Here is a 19,703-nt window from a genome sequence, read left to right on the forward strand (position 1 = left end):
ACGATACACATTATACTTTTGGACCGTGTTTTTTAAATTCTACTCCAGTGGACTACCCGCGCGGTAAGTTATATACTTTATTCTTTTCTATTTGTCTTCGCCTTGGTCCGCAGGATAAGTCATGTTTTGGTAGGGATAAATTAAATGCGATTTATTTCTCAGCACAGTACAACAGGTATAAAAAAAAAACAAACTACAATTAGTTTGTAAATGAATCATAATAGATTTAAGTACTAAATTTCATCCGAACTCGACTGGTTAGCAGCTAGGAATGTGCGTACGCGCATTGTTATCACAGCTGTTTGTTTTTTGTTTTCCGGCGAGCGCTGTTCGAATCGAATGTTCAAGCTCCGTTGATCACTGGCTCGTCTCCCTTTTTTGCCACCTGTCTAATCAGCGCTGCTAATTTGGCTAATCCCTGTTGACAAAAAGCGTTCATAGATACCGTCGAGTCTCGTGAACCGAGTCAGTGGCGAACGTAAGAGTTATCTATTATATAACGCTATACCTCTTCCACGTCGTCGGGTTGAGCTTGGCTGTAGCAGATACGTAGGTAAGGGCAGGGCTTGCTCGTTCCCTCGACGTAGAAGGCGTGACCCGGCAGCACGAAGACGCCCTGGGGCACGCAGGTATTCATCACTAGGTCGTAGACGTCCTCCATAACGCTGACCTTCATCCACAGGAACATGCCGCCCTTCGGTGCCGACCACTCCGCGATGCCTGGGAAATGTCGTCGGGTCTTAGTTGCAGACACCCTAGCGATCAGAGGAGGGGGAGGAGGAGGGGGAGGAGGAGCCTACCTGTGAAATGCTTCTCGACGACCTTGAGCATGAGGTCGCGCTTGTCGCGATAGAATCTCCGTATCTCGGCGAAGTGAGCGCTCAAGTCGTCGTCGCTCCAGGCCTCGAGGAGCTTGCAGACCAGCACCTGCGAGAGCGAGGAGGGGTGCAGGGTGGAGCAGGCCAGGTGCAGTCCTATCTTCTGGAGCAACGGCTTGGGCCCCGTGACCACTCCGAGCCTGATTCCCGCGCTCAAGATCTTGCTGAAGGAGTCCAGCCTGAGAACCCTCCCGTCGACGTCCAGCGAGAGGAAGGACCTGGGCTGCTCGTCGAGGAAGTGCAGGAAATAGTAGGCGTCGTCCTCGAGGATGAGAAAGTCGTATTTCTGGGCCAGCTTGTAGATCTCCTCCTTGCGCTCGTTGCTGTAGACCGTTCCAACTGGATTCGCGCCAGTCGGGTTGACGTACAGGAACTGCGCGCAGAGTAGACGAACGCTTTTACATTTTCGACTCTGTACTACTTATAATCGCAGTAGGAAAGCAGTGCACTAGCTCCGATCGGTCAGTCCTCGCAGTCGACGCGCGAGTATATACGATACCTTGGGCAGAGGCTTGCCGCTCTTGAGCCGCTCCTCGCAGGCCTTGGAGATGTCCTCCGGCAGGACCCCGTCCTCGTCCATCTCGATCGGTACGATGTGGGGCTGCATCGGCATCGCCTGTGAACAACCAGCCGCATTGGCATACTCTCGTATAGGTCGCGTAATGGATACCGCGTTATAGGTTTACCGCGCCGAGGATGCCGGTGTAGGTCGGCGTCTGGAGCATCACGGGGCTGCCCTCCTCGATCAGCAGCTCGAATATTTTGCTGCAGCCGTCCATCGAGCCGGTTACGAAGTGCACGTCCCACTCGCTGTACGGCGGCGAGTGCCACTTTGACTGGAGCTCGCGCCACTTTTTCAGCAACGGCGGGTGTCTGTGTAGGGCAGAACAAATTCTTTCAACTGGATTCTATGCTGTTCCGCGTTCTGATCGACTTTATAAAGTTATAACGGCTTCGATACCCTTGCGTCTGTCCGTATTGAAGGGCCGAGACGAGATCCTTATTCTCCAGTTTCATCCGAGTGCCCCCGCTGTAGGTGACGGAAATCTCCTTGAAGGGGAACATTTGGGGATTCGGCAGTCCGCCGGCGAAGAACAGGGCGTCTGGATTCTTCATGTAGGCTTCAGCTGGAGGAAAAATAATGCGGATAAATAACGATTAAAGTGAAAAATTGTAATATTATACATTTTATTATTTTCTCCTATAACTATTCTATTACTCACTGAGCTGCCGAATGAGATTGGGCTTCCGCCGCTTACTGATCTCCGTCATGAATTTGCCGTAGTCCATGATACACTTTTTTCTCACCATTTGCGCATTATTTATACAGAATTTTTCGAGATTCGATTCCGCTCTAGTTGCTGTTGTAGTTGAGGGCACTCCAGCACTCTCGCGACGTTCGCAGGCCTCCACTGCGGCTCTTTCTCCTCTCTTTATCTCAAACGAGAGCGGTATCTTATTTTTCGACGAGTTACAAAACGAGTTGTTTTCCCTCTCCATCGTTTTCTATTCTACACTCGTATAAGTGGCCGGTGCGTCACCGCTTCTCTTGGTCAATAAGATTTGCCAGCCCGTCCCGTTGCTTCACTCAATACGAGCGCAATGTTGAATAAAAATCAGCAGAACGTGCGAGTCACGTGGATTTTAATGAGAGAAACGTAAAAATAATTGCTTCCCCAGACGCTCTGCGATGCACTTATCGCTTTATCTTGCAATCGTGCACATCGCATGCAAATCATGAGTATAAATATGAACAAAGCAATCGGATAAAAATGTAAAGCAAGTGGCGGCGGTAGAGAAATAAAGTAAACGAGGTAGCGCTTTAAACATATTTGTAACATTTATTCCAATTCGTCATAACACGCCTCGAGCGAACGCCAGTTTTTATACGATTGTATTTTCAATGTTCATCTTAGGCGAGCGCGTTTACAGTCTGTATAATCCATATAGTACATTGTATTGTTGCGCACCTTGAGCTCCACCAGTTACTTTTACTTGTGGTGATTCCCATTATGAATTCTCGCTAGCTTTATTGTTTTGTCGAATAACATGCCAGTGCTATATATATATATATCTCGCTCGAATCGGGTGTGCGCGTGTCTGTCATATCGCTGCTTTATCGGCCTGTCGAAATCGCTCGGCGGCCGCGATTGAATTATGTATAGTTCGCTCGCGGCGTCGAACGAGACCTTCGCTCCCGCGTGCTGCAGCGAATCTATATACACGCGCTCTCGTATCTCGGCCCGCTCGTATACGAAAGAACGCCGACACAGTTTCCGGGAACAATACAAAAATACGAGTGTGAGATGCGATCTTCGCGAAGATGTCAAGGTACGAGAAAGGAGGAGAAGGCATTCCTCAGCTTGCATCGTATGTAACTGAAAACAGAACTTTTATTTTCTCTCCTTCGTACATAATTGCCCGATATAACAGTTGTATTCTAATCGAGTTCAAAATCAAAGCTGACAGCTTCTTATAGTGGCTTGCACCTCGCGCATAACGCTATTTCTCTCTTTCACGCCTCCTTCCTTTTAACAAATATACAATCATCTACTGAAAGCCTACTTCACTTTTTAGCCAACAAGCTGACACGCCACGACAACTTTTCCCTGTAACATACTTTCCCTTTGACGAGGTACGTGCGCGACAATAACCCAGCAAGCCCCTTTACGAAAAATTTACAGAGCTCTGTTACATTACGCATATAATAATAATAATAATAAGAATAAGAATAATAATAACCCGCAGATGAGCTGCATCGCGCTCGGGGTGCCTCCGATTCCTTAGTCTTTCCTCCTTAACTTTCGAGGCCGTTTCGCACCGTGCGCTTACTTGTCGCCCTTGTGTACATAAAACGTTCTCGCACTCATGCCAGAAATTAAACCAGCCGCGCGTGTCCTCTGCAATTCCTTTTTACAATATACTTCGCTCTGTACGTTCGCGGCCCTCTGGCGCTCTGTGAAATATGGTTTATTTACAAAATGGTATAGTTATATCGCTTAACGATTACAGCTGCTGCTTCACCTAATTACATCACTTTACAGTCTAATTACAAGTCCCACTTTATTTATTTTTTTGCTTGCTTTAATATATATATATATATATATATATATATATATATATATATATACTGCTTTTTAACCTTTTGCCTTTTAATTATACTTCGTTTATAACGTTTTTAATATAGATTTAATAACGGCGCCTCGTTTGAGAGCTCTCTCTCTCTCTTCGCGCTAAAAACGCGATTCTGCCTCTATTTCACGTCCCGCTTCTCGTCTCGCTTCACTTGCCTGATAACGATAAGCGATATGGCGTGTTTTCTTTTTAAATTTCGATCAATTGTTCTAGAATTCAGCCGCGCCATCGTAACGCCATCTAACAAGTGCAGCCTTTCCTCCTCAGTTTTGACGCCGAAGCCGTTATGAATGTCCCCTTGTGACGTCCGGGTTTCTGCGCAGCCCGACTCGTCAGTTTGGCACGGAACGTTGTTCGAGACAATGAATCGAAACAATGGTAGGAAGAACTGTGTGCGTATGTGCAGTGGGTTTAATAGGAGAGCGACGGATGAAGGCACAGATGATGCACGTGTTGATAGTTGATCTTTTGAAAAGGAGTCTATATAAACGATCCACGATGAAAGTGTAACTTCTTCTCAAGACAATGCTTTGGATAAAAGTCGCGACGAGTTTGAAAAATACTTCGTTAAATAGATTTAGCTCAGACAGAAGTAGACAGATTACTATAAAGTGTTGAAGTACAAATGTGCGGCTATCGTATCGGTGCGAATTCTAGCTCAGAGGAGTGAATTATTCATCTTTTCGTTTTCAAGTCCCTAGCTTCAAAGAGTAGAAAAATTATAAAAGTACGAAGGTCTAAGACTACCGTCTATGAGATGAGTCTACAATGACAGTGAACGAGTCACCTTCGTCATTTGTTCGTTAAATCTTTTTTTGGCCTTCTATTAGGTGGTGTACAAGTACGCACGACAATCTTGTACAGGTAATTGCGAGGAAATGTCCATCAAGCTCTTTTCAGCTCTTTCGTCGAACGAATGATTTTTTTCTTATGAAAAATATATTCCACAGTGTTTTAAGAGTCGGACAATAGAAAGAATTTACAAACACCATACGACATACTGGAGATAGTGAGCCTCGGCTCTGTACATACATCTTTGATCAGAGTCTGCATAGTACTGGAGATTCCACAAGAATGAGGAGAGTTCGCGTATAAGCGTTAAAGAGTGATATACGAAGATATCAGAAAGTTGCATACAACATGAGAATGAGTAAAGAGTATGATTAGGAAGATGTCTCGTTGTCGAGCATAAAGACGTAAAGTTTTGTCGTTTATTGTTGCGTGTATATTATAGTCGATGGAAGAAGTGCGGGAGGAAGGCACCGGGGGAAGTTTCTTTTTTATCGTAATCGTTCAGTTATTTATAATTTTTTGTTTAAAGAGACTACAAAGTTTCTTCTTCGTTTTGCGAATGACTCCTAAGGTCGAACATTCTCACTATATTCTCACTCGCTACGGTACGCGCATTTTTTTTTTCGTTTAATTATTCTTCATTAAATTTATACCTCGACTATAGACAGTTTGATTGTTACATTTGGCAATTCGGCAGCACTTGCGAGTTCAAGCTCCTTTACAGGCCGAAACCGAACGATTCATTGTGAGGAAAATATACGAGTACATTTATTTTCCTTCCATTGAATCGATTCGTGTATAATTTAACATTAACAGACGTTCATCTTTTTTTTTATCTTGGACTTTGTTGTTTTACCCTTTACAATGTGTTAACATATAAATTTCTTTATTCGCAGATAAATTTCCGTTACTTTTTTTTTGACGTCTTACACAGCGTTTATGTACACCTATAACTAACGTAAACATTTGTCCATGCAAACATCATTTTTTGGGTAAAACAGTCGCTTAAGTGCTTGTCTGGAAATATTGTGCAATTGCGATACATTCCAGCTTCCAAAGGATAATGTACTGGTATGCATGTGTGCTCGAGTGGTGCAGGCTTCACTGAACTCAATAGACAAACGTGAGCGATATCATTGACGCATACTGTGCCGAATTTTTTTTACAGTATTACAAAAAACACGCATCTTTGATGATCATTATAATAAAAACATTTAGTAAACGTTAAAGTAGAGTGACAAATAAAACCTTCATAGAATATCCAAACATCTTGTATTAAAATAACGTATCATAAACGAAAAGTAAGCCTAGAAGGAATTGACATAACTAAAGATATGGAAGCTGCAGCATACGAATTCATGCATCATTAAATAGCATGATTCCTGTTCGTTGCATTTAACTGTTTCAATTATTTTCGTTTGCGATCCCTCGCAAAAAATTCACTCGCGCTCGTCGAGTCTCACTGAGTGTTTTTACGAAATATTTTGACCCTGAGCACCGCTCGATTATAGAATTCCTATGACCCCATTGTTTTGCTTTTGTTTTCTTTATATATGTATATAGTGCACCTTGAGAGCGCGCGCATTATTACAAGACGAAATATAGACACGTACACACACATTCAAAACGTTTTGCTTTACAATTCTTATAAGATATACATGTCATAGAAATATCTGATTTTATATTTTCTATATAAATTCTTGTCGTTAGACGCATCGCTTAATAATTTAGGATTTAGTTTGCTTTTGCTTTCACCAGGCTCACGTACGTTGGCTTTGCGAATTAAATAAAAATGCGGGGCGACCGTTCCAGCGAATGATTATTGAAAACAAGATGTCTGCGATTATTCTTACTTTATAGGACTCTTTTGTTAAGATTGGCATTTCGAGAAGACGTGCTTTACCGAAACAGTCACCCCGGATAACGATTAAAAAACAAACGGCACAAAACATTCGTAAAAAAAGTCGGATAGAAAGACCGAATTTGTACGAGTTTGGCATACTATTTCCTACTTGTGCATACATATAATGTATATGACCAACCATAAAAATAAAAATAAACGGAAAACCTGAAAGCGCTGTGGTTCGTTTCCTAATGCATCGAGTGTCTATCGTCCCTCTCATAGCCATTCTCATACGAACGAAACAGAAAAATCGATCAACGTTACGTTAATTATATATCATCATGCATATTTCTATCGGACTTTTTCTAGAGTTGCTTGAATACTCTCAACCACGAAAACTTTCTGCATTTTACGTTACGTGTTTTTTATTTTTATTTTCTTGTTCTATATATTAATTTTTCCGTCATAATTGAATTTATTTTTGTGCTTATTTCTTGCTTTATCTAACAATCACGAATCAACAACTTACAGCTATAGCGACGATTTTTATTTCATTGGTTTATCTTATCTTTCGTGTCTTCAGTTCGATCCGCTCGCCCATAGCATAACATATATCGTGCGCGTTATCGCTTTTCGGAAACTGCGTTCAATGCAGCGTTTATAATATAGGCTCCTTCGCGTGTACACTTGTCTTTGTATTTATGCGCGAACATATAGTTTTATTTTTCATCTGCTGTAATAATAACAATGACAATGATAATAATTATAATAATGGCGATAATAATATAATAGTATGACGTCGTAGCGCGCGCCTCGACTGGAAAAAGATTTTTTCGGATTTTTTCATCGCTTTGTATAATTCACAAACTTGATTATCATCACGTTCGTATAAAAATAATTCCCTATTCTCTTTCGTCGCAGTGTTTTTTCTCTCTGTCCACCCCCTATACACACGTCTCAGTTTGGCGCCCCCCCGAGCTCACGACTCTCTTTGTCTTGCAAACTAAACACTCTTCGCGTCGTCGATCGAGCGGCTCGCTCGCTGGCTGGCTAGTTCTTTGCTCCGCGCTTTTCCGCTCATTTAGCGGTGCTGCTGCGCTCCTTTCATAGTCGTATTTTTGCGCCACCCGCTCGTGCATGCGTGTGCGCATGTAGAAAACGTCGGGGCTATTTTTTTTTTTTTTTCATTTTTAGCTGCTTCGCCTCCCGCTAGCCTCTCTTCTCTTCGAGCTTTATTCTGGCTGCATTATTCGCGTGCGCGCACGGGGATTTTGGGGGGGAAATTGAGCGTGGAATTGCGCGGTTGAACGAACAAGCTCTGTACGCGGCGTTTTCTTCGTTTTTCTTTTTTTTTTTCGCTAAACTTAAATGAATGCCGCATTGTTTTTGCGCTCATTTGTTCCGCCTTTCCGGCGCGTAATCGGACCGGTTCTCCTCTAGTTACTACCGAGTGCGAGAAACGCCTAGTGCGCCGCTTATTCGCGAAAACTAATTATCGTCTCTCGGGCAGGTTTGTTTCTTATTCTCCAATCGCGAAATGAGCCTCTCGTCGCGCGCGCCGTAATCGCGTTAGCTAGCGGCTCTGTGGGTGGACGGAGGGGCAAATCCGGCTGAAAGCTTCTCTTTTTCAGGTCACGAATTGACGAATTGTAAATTACAATTCGTCGGAGGTAAAGCGAATCCTCTCTTTGAAATTCTCCTGTTCGCGTCAGCGTTCAGCAATGAATTGACTCCAAGTGAAAATGACTGTTTTCAACGGAAAAGGGTTTCCGCCCGGAATGATTTATTCATGATTCGATTTGCTCGGACCAATCGAGGAAGAGAGATTCCAATTGCCGCGTTTCCCACACCAGCAGCAGCAGCAGCACCAGCACCACCACACACGACTGACTTTCTCTTCTCCCCATCGATTCTTTCCGATGTTATCGAGCAACGCGCAGCACGTCCAGCCAGCAGCGAGTCGTCGATACAGCAAGCAGCCTCTTAGAAGAGCGTCTCCTGCGACCAGACGGCCGGTGACGAGGATGGCCTAGCCGTCGACGTCCCCGAGGGTCCGCTGCTCGGCCGGTGCCTCAGCTCGATCGGCGAAGAGGTCGAGCACGGCGGCGACATCAGACCGCCGCCCAAGCCCACACTGTTCTGGCTGCTGCTCGTCGTCGTCGACAGCACCGGAGACCTGCTTTTGCGATCGATCGATCGAGAACAAAAAACAGAAGATTAGATCGAGTCGGTGGAGAAATAAGCTTGTTGATCGCGGCAATTGCGCGTTGCGAAAGCTGCGCTCGAGCGGTTACCGCCAGCAAGCTTAGTCCTCCGCGTTTGTTCGTACACTTATGAATACATAGACGATGTATTTTTTCAGTCTAATAATCGGTGTGTGTGTGTGTGTGCGCGTGCGAGTCTCGTTAATCTATATTATGCTTCGTTATCATGTGCTATGTACACAGAGACAGTAATTTTATTCTATATCAATACACCTAAAATGCAACTAGGTATTCCTATTCACACATCTGCTCAATATTTACACATTAATCGAATAGAACAAGACCTGCGTGTGACTTTACATTGGTATGTGTATAGACTGTCTGTGCCGTGTCCCCTGGGTGGAAGAATTTTCTCTCGTCCGATTCCGCGCGGCTAATACATACGTCCCGACTGATGAGTAAAAGTGCCGATGGAAACAATGTCTCGGCTCAATGTTTGCCGGTCTTGCCATGCACGGTCCGTTCTACTTGCGACTCAAAATGAGCATCATAAGCAGTCCTTTGTGCGGCGGGAGTGTTATTTTTCAACTCGCCTTCTCGAGCTTTTTTCTCGAGCACACCCAGCTCGTCGTCGTGTATTTACATCGATCTTGACACACACGCGCGGCTCTACGGTGTTCCGTATAATCCAGTGCATTTACAGCGAAGCTATTTGTAGTAAAAGAGAGAGAGAGAGAGAGAGAGAAAAGAGAAAACACATTTATATGCGGAGGCTGAACCTGTATGGACCGCGCTCGCGCGGAGCTCTGCGAGCCGTTTCCTGCCAATAAAATGCTGCGTATCTATGTGTGTGTGTGTGTGTGAGTATATAGAGGGGGCTCACGAGAAAGACGGGGCTGTTACTTTTCCCGATTCATACGGCCACCGAGGAGACCTCGGATTAGCATACATATTAAAATTACACGTTAAAATGCTAATGATTTAGCAGGCGAGATTCGCAAATGAAAATTGCTGGATTAAACATTTAGACTCGCATTCACTTCGGCGTATCGTTTTAAGTGAAGAAAAGAGGAAAAGAGAGATACGGAGTGAGAGATGTGGGTGCGGGCTGAAAGATCGTCACCTGGGTGCTTCGACAGAGGCGCTAATGGTCATGCAAGTCTGGCAGGCCGCGGGGCTGGCGCGCCGCCGCCTGGGCACGCAGCCCGCGCAGCCGTCCCACCTTTCGGGCGGTCGCTTCTTCTTCGGCGGCACCTCGAGGAAGCTGCGCCGGCCCCCGGGCCCGTCCGACGAGTCGGTCGAGAAGCCCGAGACCTCGTCCTCGGTGTCGGGCGCCGCGCGCCGGCCGGCCTCGTCCAGGAAGACAGAGTCGGAGCCGAGCGAGCGCGAGTCCGGCTCCGGCGGGTCGACGCTGCCCATCGAGGCCAGGGGGGCGCGCCTCGGGGGGCTCGGCTTCGCGCCGTTCGAGGACGAGTAGGAGGACGAGTGCCGGTACTGCCGGCGCCGCTGCTGCTGCTGCTGCTGCTGCTGGCGGAGGGCCGCCGGCGCGCCGTAGAGGCCGGCCTCGCTGCCGCACGGCGAGAGCTCCGGGGTCGGCTGGATCACCTGGATGTCGATGGGGTGGTGGTAGAGCTCCCAGGACTCCTCGTAGGCCGCGCCGTGCCTGGGGAAGCTCGGCGGCGGCGGCAGGCAGGGCATCGCCATGGCCGAGCCCCTGCGCTCGAGGTAGCTGCTGGCGGTGCTGCTGCAGGTGACGGAGCTGCAGCGCCGGTTCGCCCGGAGCCGGCGGCTGCTGCCGCGGCGCACCGGGGCCGCGAGCAGCGAGTCGTAGCCCCCGCCGAGCGAGGCGAACCGCGGCGCGACCAGCGGCAGCCGCCTCTCGATGTACTGCGAGCGGAACGGCTGTGGACAGAGAAGGGCTGGGCTCGTGAGCTGTCTTGATCGGGGGGGGGGGGGGGGGGGACAAAGGGGACTCACCTCGACGCAGAGCGATCTCCGGGGTCCGCGCGCCGGCTTGGGTGGCAGCCTGGCGATCGCCTCGAGGGCCGCGGCGAGGGCCCGCTCCTCGGCCTCGGCCTCGGCCACGGCCGCCTCCGCGGCCGCCGTCAGTCGCGGGTCCTGCAGCTGCCGGTTCGACTTGCACCTGCGCCTCACATTGCACTCCTTTTTATTGAATCCCGGTCGGCGAGCGAGCGCCGTCGTTGAAAGTGTAAGGAAAGCGCAATACCTGCTCTTGTAGACGACGAGCAGGACCATGAGGCTGAAGAAGCCGCCGAGGGTCGCCGCTATCCGGATGCCCGTCATCACGTCGTAGGTCTTGTAGAATTCGATTTTCAGCTGCTCGCGCTCGCTGAGCGTCGGCCTCGCCTCCGGCACGGAGGTGCTCGTCGTCGTCGCCGTCGTCGTCGCTCCCGTCGCGTTGCTGCCGACGCTCGCCATACCTGCGCGCGGGGGGAGCAGAGTTGGTGCTTACGATTATGCTTTTCCTCAAATAAATCTGCATTTCGATTTCAAGCCTGATCGACTGAACACGGGTCTCTCCGGTCAGCTGTCCATTACCCGCGATAAAACCTGGCGCGCTCCTCCATTAACTGTGCATCGTAACCGGCGAATATGCAGAAGCCGCGTAGAGCGACGAAATTGATAGATAACAAGTTGCTCCGTCGAGAAAGCCTACTTGGAAAGGACTTCGGCTGTTTGCAGTCTCGCGCGACCAGGAGCAGGAAAAGTGCAGCGCAGCGCGGGGGTCACCGGCGGGCCGGGTATTGATTCCCCCTGTACTGCCTCGCGGGCGGGCGCCGCGGCGGTGGCAACCCGAAGCAGGTGTTGCTGGATATGCCGAAAGTCGAGGCCGAGATTTATTTATCCGACTTTGTGTCGGACGGCGCGCGGCGGGAGATTAAAAAGTTTACCCTCGAATTAGAGCCTCGTGAGCTGATGGGAGCTGGGGTGATTAAAAGTAAAAATTACCTCCTCCGGCTTCCTCGCGAATTTCCAAGAGCTAAACTTCGCTCGTCTTTCCCACTGTATGTTTGCTTTTGTTTTTCCCGCGAGTCGCCTTATCCGAATCGCAACTGCGGGACTTCGAACGTGTGTGCCGCTCGGCGACAACCTGTGGATGGCCGCGAAAAAGCGAGGGCGCAGGTACGGCTCGTCGTTATCCGAGTCCCATCTCCCGCGGGGAAGCAAATAACGGGCTTTCTGCCTTCTTGCTACTCCAATCAACATACAGCCAGCTCGCGACAACTCGAACTCGATTCCGCGAGTTCGTCCGCGGCGCGCGCCGAATCCTCCCTCTCGAAAATTCATCCCGCAAATTGCTATTCAATTACCGTGCGCGACCTAAACCGTGCCGGCGCCGGATCGAGACGCTTTGAGAGCGTCTCACGTCTGACGGGGCTGTAAAGAAGCAGCAGCAGCAGCAGCGACTCCGTCTGGCGATGAGCGGCGCGAGCTGGGGCCCCTCTAAAATCTAAAATTTACGGCCGAGTCGCCAAGGCGGAATTATCTAAGTGACGGACGCTCGGTCCAACGACCAGCTGCGCATACGAATGCGTCCCCGTTCGATTTAACGACTCGCTCTCGAGTGCCTAATATCTCCGGAGTCTGTGAATTTCACGACTGTTTTATTTCTTCCATCCATCGTTCATACGCTCGCACAGCGCGATCGAGGAGTTTATCAATTTGTTTTTGCGCTTACGCGGCTCAACGACTCTATTTACGGGACACAATTAGTTTCCCCGAGAAATCGAAGATCCGGTGCGGCTTTGGTCATCTTTCCGATGCGCTGAGGACGAGGGATATGAAATTCGAGAGGCAATCTTCTTTCATTTCTCGCCCCTCTCGGCGCGCGAGTTCAATATGCCGCTGCTTTATTTGCGCGGCTCGGCGAAACCTTATATCCGCTGTTATGAAAACGAAGCGCGAATGCCGCGCCACTGAAATTCTTCAAACGAATCAATAAGCGACGACAACAATAATATACCGGGCAATTCGTCCGGCAAGCTTTGCGGGATTCCGCGCGATTTAGCAACAGCAGCTTCGTCCCCGGCAAATTCGCGCGTAAGAGAATATCGTCTCATGCGCGGCAGAAGTGTAATATTAGACGGGACAGGGTCATAAGTATAATCGAATGGGCCGCGCGTTTTCCGCCCGAGTGTGCGCCTCGCTCTCTCGCTGTGTACAGTATTGTGTACGGAGAGACAGTCGGAGATTTTCCCTTCTTCTAGCCGCTGCCGCTGCGGTCGGGCCGTTATGATGCAGATGAAAATGGAGCTTAGAGAGGGCGACCCCTCCAAATGGATTGGATTGCCGGGATCCCGAGTGAAAAGTTTTCATTACGCCCGGCTAGTCTCTCCGACGAGGATCCGTTTAATAAAAACGATTATAGCCTCTTTAGATATTTAAATTAGTTTATTGCGCATTCAAGGCTACACTGCGGTCGATTTCACGTGCGCTTGTATTATCTGCTGGTGCAAAAGGACATTAAGTTTCACTAGATTATCTAGAAGATTAAAGTAACAAAGGTTGCCGTCGCAGTAATTGCAGTCGTGCATTATGGAAGCGTCGCGTTTTTTTTTAACGTGCAGCGTTCTCTTTCCAATCGATTTCACGTACAGAACGAACCGATCGAGGAAAAATTCTATGGAAAACGTCACTGTTGCGATGACCTGAGCTTTGTTAAAGTACTCGATCGACATATTTACTAGTCCTCTCAATGAACTGTTTTTCTCCTCGTCGTGAGAATCTTTAATGTGTCTCAGGAACTCTTTCATATCTCTATCGATTATGGCACGGATGATCCCCGCTTGCCGCAATAATTCTAAATTTCTGTCGAAGCTTCTCCAGTAAGGATAGCCCTTTCTAACCAACATACTTCTCAAGGAGAACCACAAGCTTCTCTGCATAAGCTTTATGGCTGGTTTTATCCTGAAAAACAAAATACATACTTGTAGCAAGTGTTGGGAATTAATATTCGGCTTGTTTCAACTACCTATGTGAATTATACTCATGCAAGCTTATTATTGCATCTAGTCTTCCCATTAAACAAGAAACATTTCTATGCTTTGTCAACATGTTGGAAGTATACTGATGTTCTTGAGGTTGCCATGCTCATCCGAGACCTCCCAATTACCCTCCGCTGGTACTCCAGACTCGTCAGCCATGGGAACCAAATTGTGCTTTAATAAATCCTTCAATTCACTAAACTCTACTTCATTCTTTATCTTCAGTGAGTCCTTCAACAACTCGTTTCCCAAATGAACTGAATAAAGCGACGACGACGCTATCAAAATGATCCACGTGATGCGTTCGGGAACAGTTTTTGGCATTCCTACAGCTGAAATGCCCAGCATTGCAGATAATATGTTCAGGTTGAACCAATAATCCTTACTGAAGTAAAAAATCCTTGCAAATATTCGGAAAATAACGAACAAAGCGAGTGCGATGATGAATCCGAGTACGTGATACGTGGCGAGGTAATCGATTTCGATGATGGGAACCAAGACACGATAGTGATCAGTGATATCTCCGCACACGATGATTGGCGATAAGGTCAAACTTTCGTAGCCGCAGTTCCTCTACGTATCCAAACAGTTTGGTTTTCTCTTTTGGATCTCTGGCTCCAAAAATGTTTTCGCCAGTCCAAGGAGTTAATGTTCACTTTGAAATTCATGGCGTCAGCAAGGAAGTTCAGCATTTCTATTTCAACGCCTGATTTTTTCACGACATGCCCTGTTGAATTTCTCACGAGATTACAAATCGAAGGATCATTCAGCATACCGACGGGCAACGAGTATCCGTGTAAATTTTTCATCTTGTCAGGAAACCAGTCGGCGTGAACGTTACAACTAGTGGTTTCCCGTTTATCAATGAAAGGATCGAACTGAGCGATTGAAAAATTAGAAAATAGATTAGAGAAGCGAAGGTGCTTCGGCGCGGTGCTCACGATTACTGGTAAATGAATGACGTTGATGAATTGCTTCTTCCAGGCGTAGAGTAAGAGGTCTTCCTGCGTCTCGTTTAGAGAGATCAACAGCAACCGTGGCTGGTCCACAGTATTTTTTCCAGTTTCTTCATCATCGCTTTAACAAATGACTCTTGCAAAAAGAAGACGACAAAAAGAGTTCTTGATCTTCCGATCCTTTCAGATGGAGGTTGATTGAAAGGGTGTTCGAGTGATACTGAAGAATCGACTTTAACGGTAGAAACGCTAGTGCACACGACTTCACTGATTTCATCGACGACACTTGCAAGCTCTTGAGCATGTTCGTAAACTATGACGCCTTGGTACATTTTTCGACTGGAATTTGAAAAATGCGTCAAGCCCCTCAAACAGTCTTGGATGTCACTGCGAGCAATCGCTGCTATAAAACACTTACAAACTAGAGCTATCCACGTTAACGTCCGAATCATATTGACTCGAGCGGTGGGTCTTGCCGCTGTTGGATTTTCCTACTGAATATTCAGTTGTGCGCAAGTGCTCGTAGAATCGAGCTTAGAATCAATAGTAGTTCGAACTGTTTAAAAGATAGGGACGATAATCGGCTGGTAGATCTGCGCTAATATTCCTTTATCGAGTTCAGCGATGAGTTTGAAATACGAGTAGCGCACTCAAAGCTTTTACAGCTGGCAGTCGTAGCGTAGATCGCAGAGCGAGATGTCTAAGCCGATAGCCCATAGCCAGGCTCTGTACGTGCCTGCGTGGAGGCGGTCTCGAGAGCCGGAGGTGCGAGCTCGCGTCGCGTGCAGCGGTATAGTAAGGTTGCAGCTCTGCGATTTTCCTATGTAACTTGTTGCTTCGGCCCTCGTTACATTGCGGCACTCGTCCGAGGCGCATTGTCGGGAAGCCGGCACGTAGCGCGGAAGCTAGCGGGGCGAAGATATAAAACTTGGGAGAAAAAGCGACGGAAGCCAGCAGTGAGCGTTAAATTCCTGCAGCCGACAATTAAATCGCCGGAGCCGCTTATGGGAGGAGTATTTTCTCGATGAAATGACGCGATAGAATATAAGGCATAGAAAATACATTCATCAGCGCGACTGTGGGGCGTTTAATGAAAAATGTCGGCCCTCTTTGTTCCGCGCGGATGAAAGGAATAGCGCTCCGGGCTCGATCTGCTCGCTCGCTCGCATTCAGACGATAAAATTCAGTTTTAATCCTCTGACTGGGCAAACAATACTCGTCTGCCCGACACGGGAGAGCGAACGTATACGCGATTATCGTTTTTCATTCTGCGAGAAGCCGAGCCGGATCCGACTACAGGCTGGAACGAGGTGAAAAACGACGCTCGATCGTGTTTTCTCGAAACAAAATCTCTCGTTAATTCGTGGATCCGGGTCAGCAGCTCGCGGCGCCTCGAGGCCTCCTGTTGAATGCGAGGCTCACTTCTTCTTCTTCTTCTTCTTCTTCTTCTTCTTCTTCTTCTTCTTCTCGGCGAGAGCTCGCGCTCGATTGGTTTGCCCCACTTTCTCATAAGTATCCCGTGAATGTTGGCGTTACGACACGTACTGCGCGATAGCATTATTACGCGGATTCTTCGCGAGCGAGGAGAGGATGCGTATACAGGGCTGGTGCAGCAGCCCGCGCGGCTCGATCTCGCGTGTCTTTGGATACGTCGAGGGCCGCCTCGAGTGCGCTCCTCTCGTCGCTCCTATCGACGATTTTATCAGAGTCGAGGGTTCCGATCTCCTTGCGTGTTTACCGTTTTTATCAGCGTTTAGCGGAAACGACTTTCACTGTCGAATTCGAGCGCAGCCCGAGCAATTTCCAGAGCTCTGCTCCTTTGACGGAGCGGCGCGGGGGCGCAATATCGGCGCCCGCATATGAATCGAGCCGAGAGAGGCAGGTAGGGCAAGCGATATTCGACGCATCCGTCAAAGCCGCGGGCCGCCCTTAGCTCGCGCCTCGGGAATTGGGTCATCGCCCATCGGCATCGCAAGTGTGTACACCGGCGATGTACTCCGTATCGTTCGCCGCGGACGATATAAGGAAAATTTGAAAGGTAAGCAGACCTACATTCGAGCGCGCGCGCGCGGGGCGGAGATGCGAAATTAGGACGGCTGCATGCGAACGCGCGAGGCTGCATCTGTCCCCGATAGTTACGGTCGATCGGTTCGTACCCGAGAGCTCTTCAACTCGCGACTTTGCGACCGGATTATACGGCTGTCCCGCATTTATCTCTTTCGTGGAAATCGCTAATCAATTTTTCGTCCGGCGCGTAATCGACGGAGGTAATGGAGTTCGCGGCGGGGATGTGCGAAAGATTGATCAATCTTTTTCCAATGGCTCGGACGAACCCTCATATCCGGCGTTGGAGTTTTCAAACTTTCGCGATGGTTTGTACGCACGAGTAGCGAAATCTCTGCCGCCTGGCTAATCATTAATTCTAGAATCGGACATGGCGCGCACACGCAGGGCGTTTACGGAACCGCGGAGAGTCTAACGATGCGTTCGCGTGGCCGCGGAGAAAGAACTCACTCGTAAAACTTGATGGGGCCGCATACATGCGACGTGAAAACGTACGTGCGACGGAATTTCGGGCAGTACATCGGTTATACGAAGCGCGAGCGACGGGCGCGCTCCGATTTATTTTTATCTAAATTTCAGAGGACTTTTGCCAAGCAGTTCGCGGCAGCGAAAATGCTTTCGAATGAAAAAGTTTGCTGCGTCAAATTTTAATGACTCCGAGTCGAGCTTTTACCGCCAGGCAAATTGGCGAGTCTGCGAATCGATTAAACAAGCGGATTTTCACGATCCCCGTGTCGACGTAAATCAGCAGCACGCGGCAGTTACATTATATCCGCGACACGGGGCAAAGCAGCGTTGATTCAGCGGCGCAGGCCTTTTCAATTCGTATATATAAATTGAAAAATGAGGGAGATTTCCCTGCTCTGTGTGCATAAGGAGGATAAAGCGGCTGCAGCCGCTCGCGTTTCTTCATTTTTCGCTGTATTCGCGAAAGTAAGACGGAGTTACGCTCCTCGGGCAGCCGTTGCTTCCAGTTCATATGGGCTGTTGTTCGTCGGCCACGTGTGTGGGGCTCTCGCGCGAAAGAAGGAGCTGCCTCGCCGTGATTAAAAAGCCTGCCGATCGATCGGCTTGGAGCGAGTCGGAGCGCTATTTAGGCCAGCCGTGCGTATACTCTGAGCGATGGCGAGAGCATCGAGATTTTACATTATGTCGACGATTGCGGCTCGGGCTTTGTAGCGGGCAAACTTTGCCGGGTCCCGCGGATTTGCATGCAGATGACGCGCGGGCAAGGACACCGAGAGCACTTTACCGGGCGACATTAGCGCGCATAGCAGCTTTCGCCGCGGGAAATTCGTAGATAAACGACAAACTCACGTGGGAGCTGCGGCGGGTAAAGTACACGCGGCAGATGGAGATTTCGGAAACCCGGGCAGCGGAAAGTTGGGAATTTTTCCTCAAACTCCTGCACATAAGGTGCGGAGAGCCCGGCTCTACGTAAGAGAGCGAGAGAGAGAGAGTGAGAGGAACCGGTGGCCCGGGTCGCATTGTCGGGATTTAAGCATCGATTTTTCGAGCCGCCGCCGCCGAGAGAAAAGCCGAGAGCGAGCCTCCTGCAGCAGCATCAGCAGCAGCCGGGCTGGAGAGCGAGTAGCGCCGGCTATCGATTCCATCCCGCATGGAGAGAGAGAGAGAGAGAGGCAGGCAGGCAGGAGCGGCCGCCCGCGCCTCCCCCCTGACAAGCCACGCACTCCGGGTCACCGGGTCAAAGCTCACGGCCGCGAACTCGCGAGCAGCACTGTTGCGCCTGCCTGCCTGCCTGCCTGCCTGCCCTGCTCAGGGAACACACCCGTCCGTCTGTCCGCTCGGCTTTTTATCGAGCAAACTTCCGCCCGTCTTGACCGCGTCGATTTCACGGCGAATTATAAATTTCCGCGGGAGTTTACTCTGGCGCGTTCTCAAACTTGTTAATTCAGTGCGAGTTCGCCGGCTAAGCCAGCGGTAGTTGATTGAATCGTGCGGCAAGATACGAGCTCCGCGCAGAGTGGCCATTACCTCATCGAGATTTCCGCTGGCCAGTCGCGTTATGAAGGATGTGCTCGCCTAATGCGACGTCCCTCAAAAGGGAATCCGGAACGAGCCTGCGCGTAACGCAGCCGAGGACTTTTACAATATTGAAGCCCAAGAGCGGCCGCGAATTTTCAAAGCGCCTCTCTGTGGAATTTTTCAGGCGGCAGCGAGGGAAGAAAAGGAATTTCTCTTAATTCGCGAGCTCCCTAACAACGAGAATGAAAAATGAACGGGTCTTTGGTCTTTGAGGACTTTTGTCGGCTCGTTTCGGCGGCCGAAGCACGGACGAAGACGAACGACTGCGCTTGTCTGCGGGCAAAAACGCGAAAGCGGTCTCGGCAACGCTTCGATTTCAATTTCTACGCTGTCTAGTCGCACTCGTCGGATCGATAGACCGCCGCGCGGCTGTCGCGGCTTGTTGTATAGCTTTGCTTTCGGCTTCTTAGCCGGGCCGCGTGATTTACACGCGAGGACGGGTTTGGAATTGATTTACGAAGAGAGTTCAGAAACTGCTGGTGCCTGTCCCCGTAGGGATACGGTGCGGCGAAATCGGCGAAAAACACTCCTCGACGCAAACGATCCCTCATTTTCCGGCAAATCAAAGCCATGAATATTTCAGCTCGAGGGGGCTGACAATTTCACGAGCCAACAAAGACTAATTCCGCGGCGCGTCTCGAATATCAACACGGCACGCTAGCTAGCGGATCGATGAGCCATTACAGTCATTCGATCGCCTCGAGTCGAAGATTGATGCGGGGCGAGGCGCTACGTCGATGATGGATGGAACATGGGGGGACGTGGAAGCGGAAGAGCAA

The 19,703-nt window shown here is 49.0% G+C and overlaps 2 protein-coding genes across 14 annotated transcripts in view; both read right to left on the reverse strand.

Annotated features, from left to right (window-relative positions):
• Window positions 1-136: 136 nt before the first annotated feature.
• On the reverse strand, window positions 137-3,956 carry LOC100122641 (kynurenine/alpha-aminoadipate aminotransferase, mitochondrial). The gene is made up of 7 exons (XM_031927528.2): window positions 2,102-3,956; window positions 1,840-2,005; window positions 1,565-1,751; window positions 1,378-1,494; window positions 801-1,251; window positions 509-720; window positions 137-418 (listed from the first exon to the last, which is right to left on the reverse strand). The coding sequence occupies exons 1-7, from the start codon at window positions 2,376-2,378 to the stop codon at window positions 344-346; spliced, it is 1,485 nt and encodes a 494-aa protein (XP_031783388.1). The 5' UTR covers window positions 2,379-3,956; the 3' UTR covers window positions 137-343.
• A 3,825-nt stretch (window positions 3,957-7,781) lies between these two features.
• LOC100679586 overlaps window positions 7,782-19,703 on the reverse strand; it is a 34,341-nt gene continuing 22,419 nt past the window's right edge. For 8 of the 13 annotated variants that reach the window (XM_031927533.1, XM_031927535.1, XM_031927532.1 and 5 more), the window contains 4 exons: window positions 11,080-11,293; window positions 10,830-11,001; window positions 9,976-10,754; window positions 7,782-8,827 (listed from right to left, as the gene is read on the reverse strand). In XM_031927533.1, coding sequence (XP_031783393.1) covers window positions 8,632-8,827; window positions 9,976-10,754; window positions 10,830-11,001; window positions 11,080-11,293 — 1,361 coding nt within the window. In that variant the 3' untranslated portion in view covers window positions 7,782-8,631. The remainder of the gene's footprint in view (window positions 8,828-9,975; window positions 10,755-10,829; window positions 11,002-11,079; window positions 11,294-19,703) is intronic. The other 5 variants (XM_031927541.1, XM_031927538.1, XM_031927540.1 and 2 more) reach the window with 5 other exon arrangements.

This window comes from Nasonia vitripennis, chromosome 3 (genome assembly GCF_009193385.2).
Source record: "Nasonia vitripennis strain AsymCx chromosome 3, Nvit_psr_1.1, whole genome shotgun sequence".
Classification (NCBI taxonomy): Eukaryota; Metazoa; Arthropoda; class Insecta; order Hymenoptera; family Pteromalidae; genus Nasonia; species Nasonia vitripennis.

Coding starts and splice junctions, on each gene's coding strand:
- LOC100122641 (XM_031927528.2), bottom strand. CDS start 2,378: ATGGAGAGGGAAAACAACTCGTTTTGTAACTCGTCGAAAAATAAGATA. Junction 2,006..2,101: donor CAATCTCATTCGGCAGCTCA/GTGAGTAATAGA, acceptor TTTTTCCTCCAG/CTGAAGCCTACATGAAGAAT. Junction 1,752..1,839: donor CAATACGGACAGACGCAAGG/GTATCGAAGCCG, acceptor TGCCCTACACAG/ACACCCGCCGTTGCTGAAAA.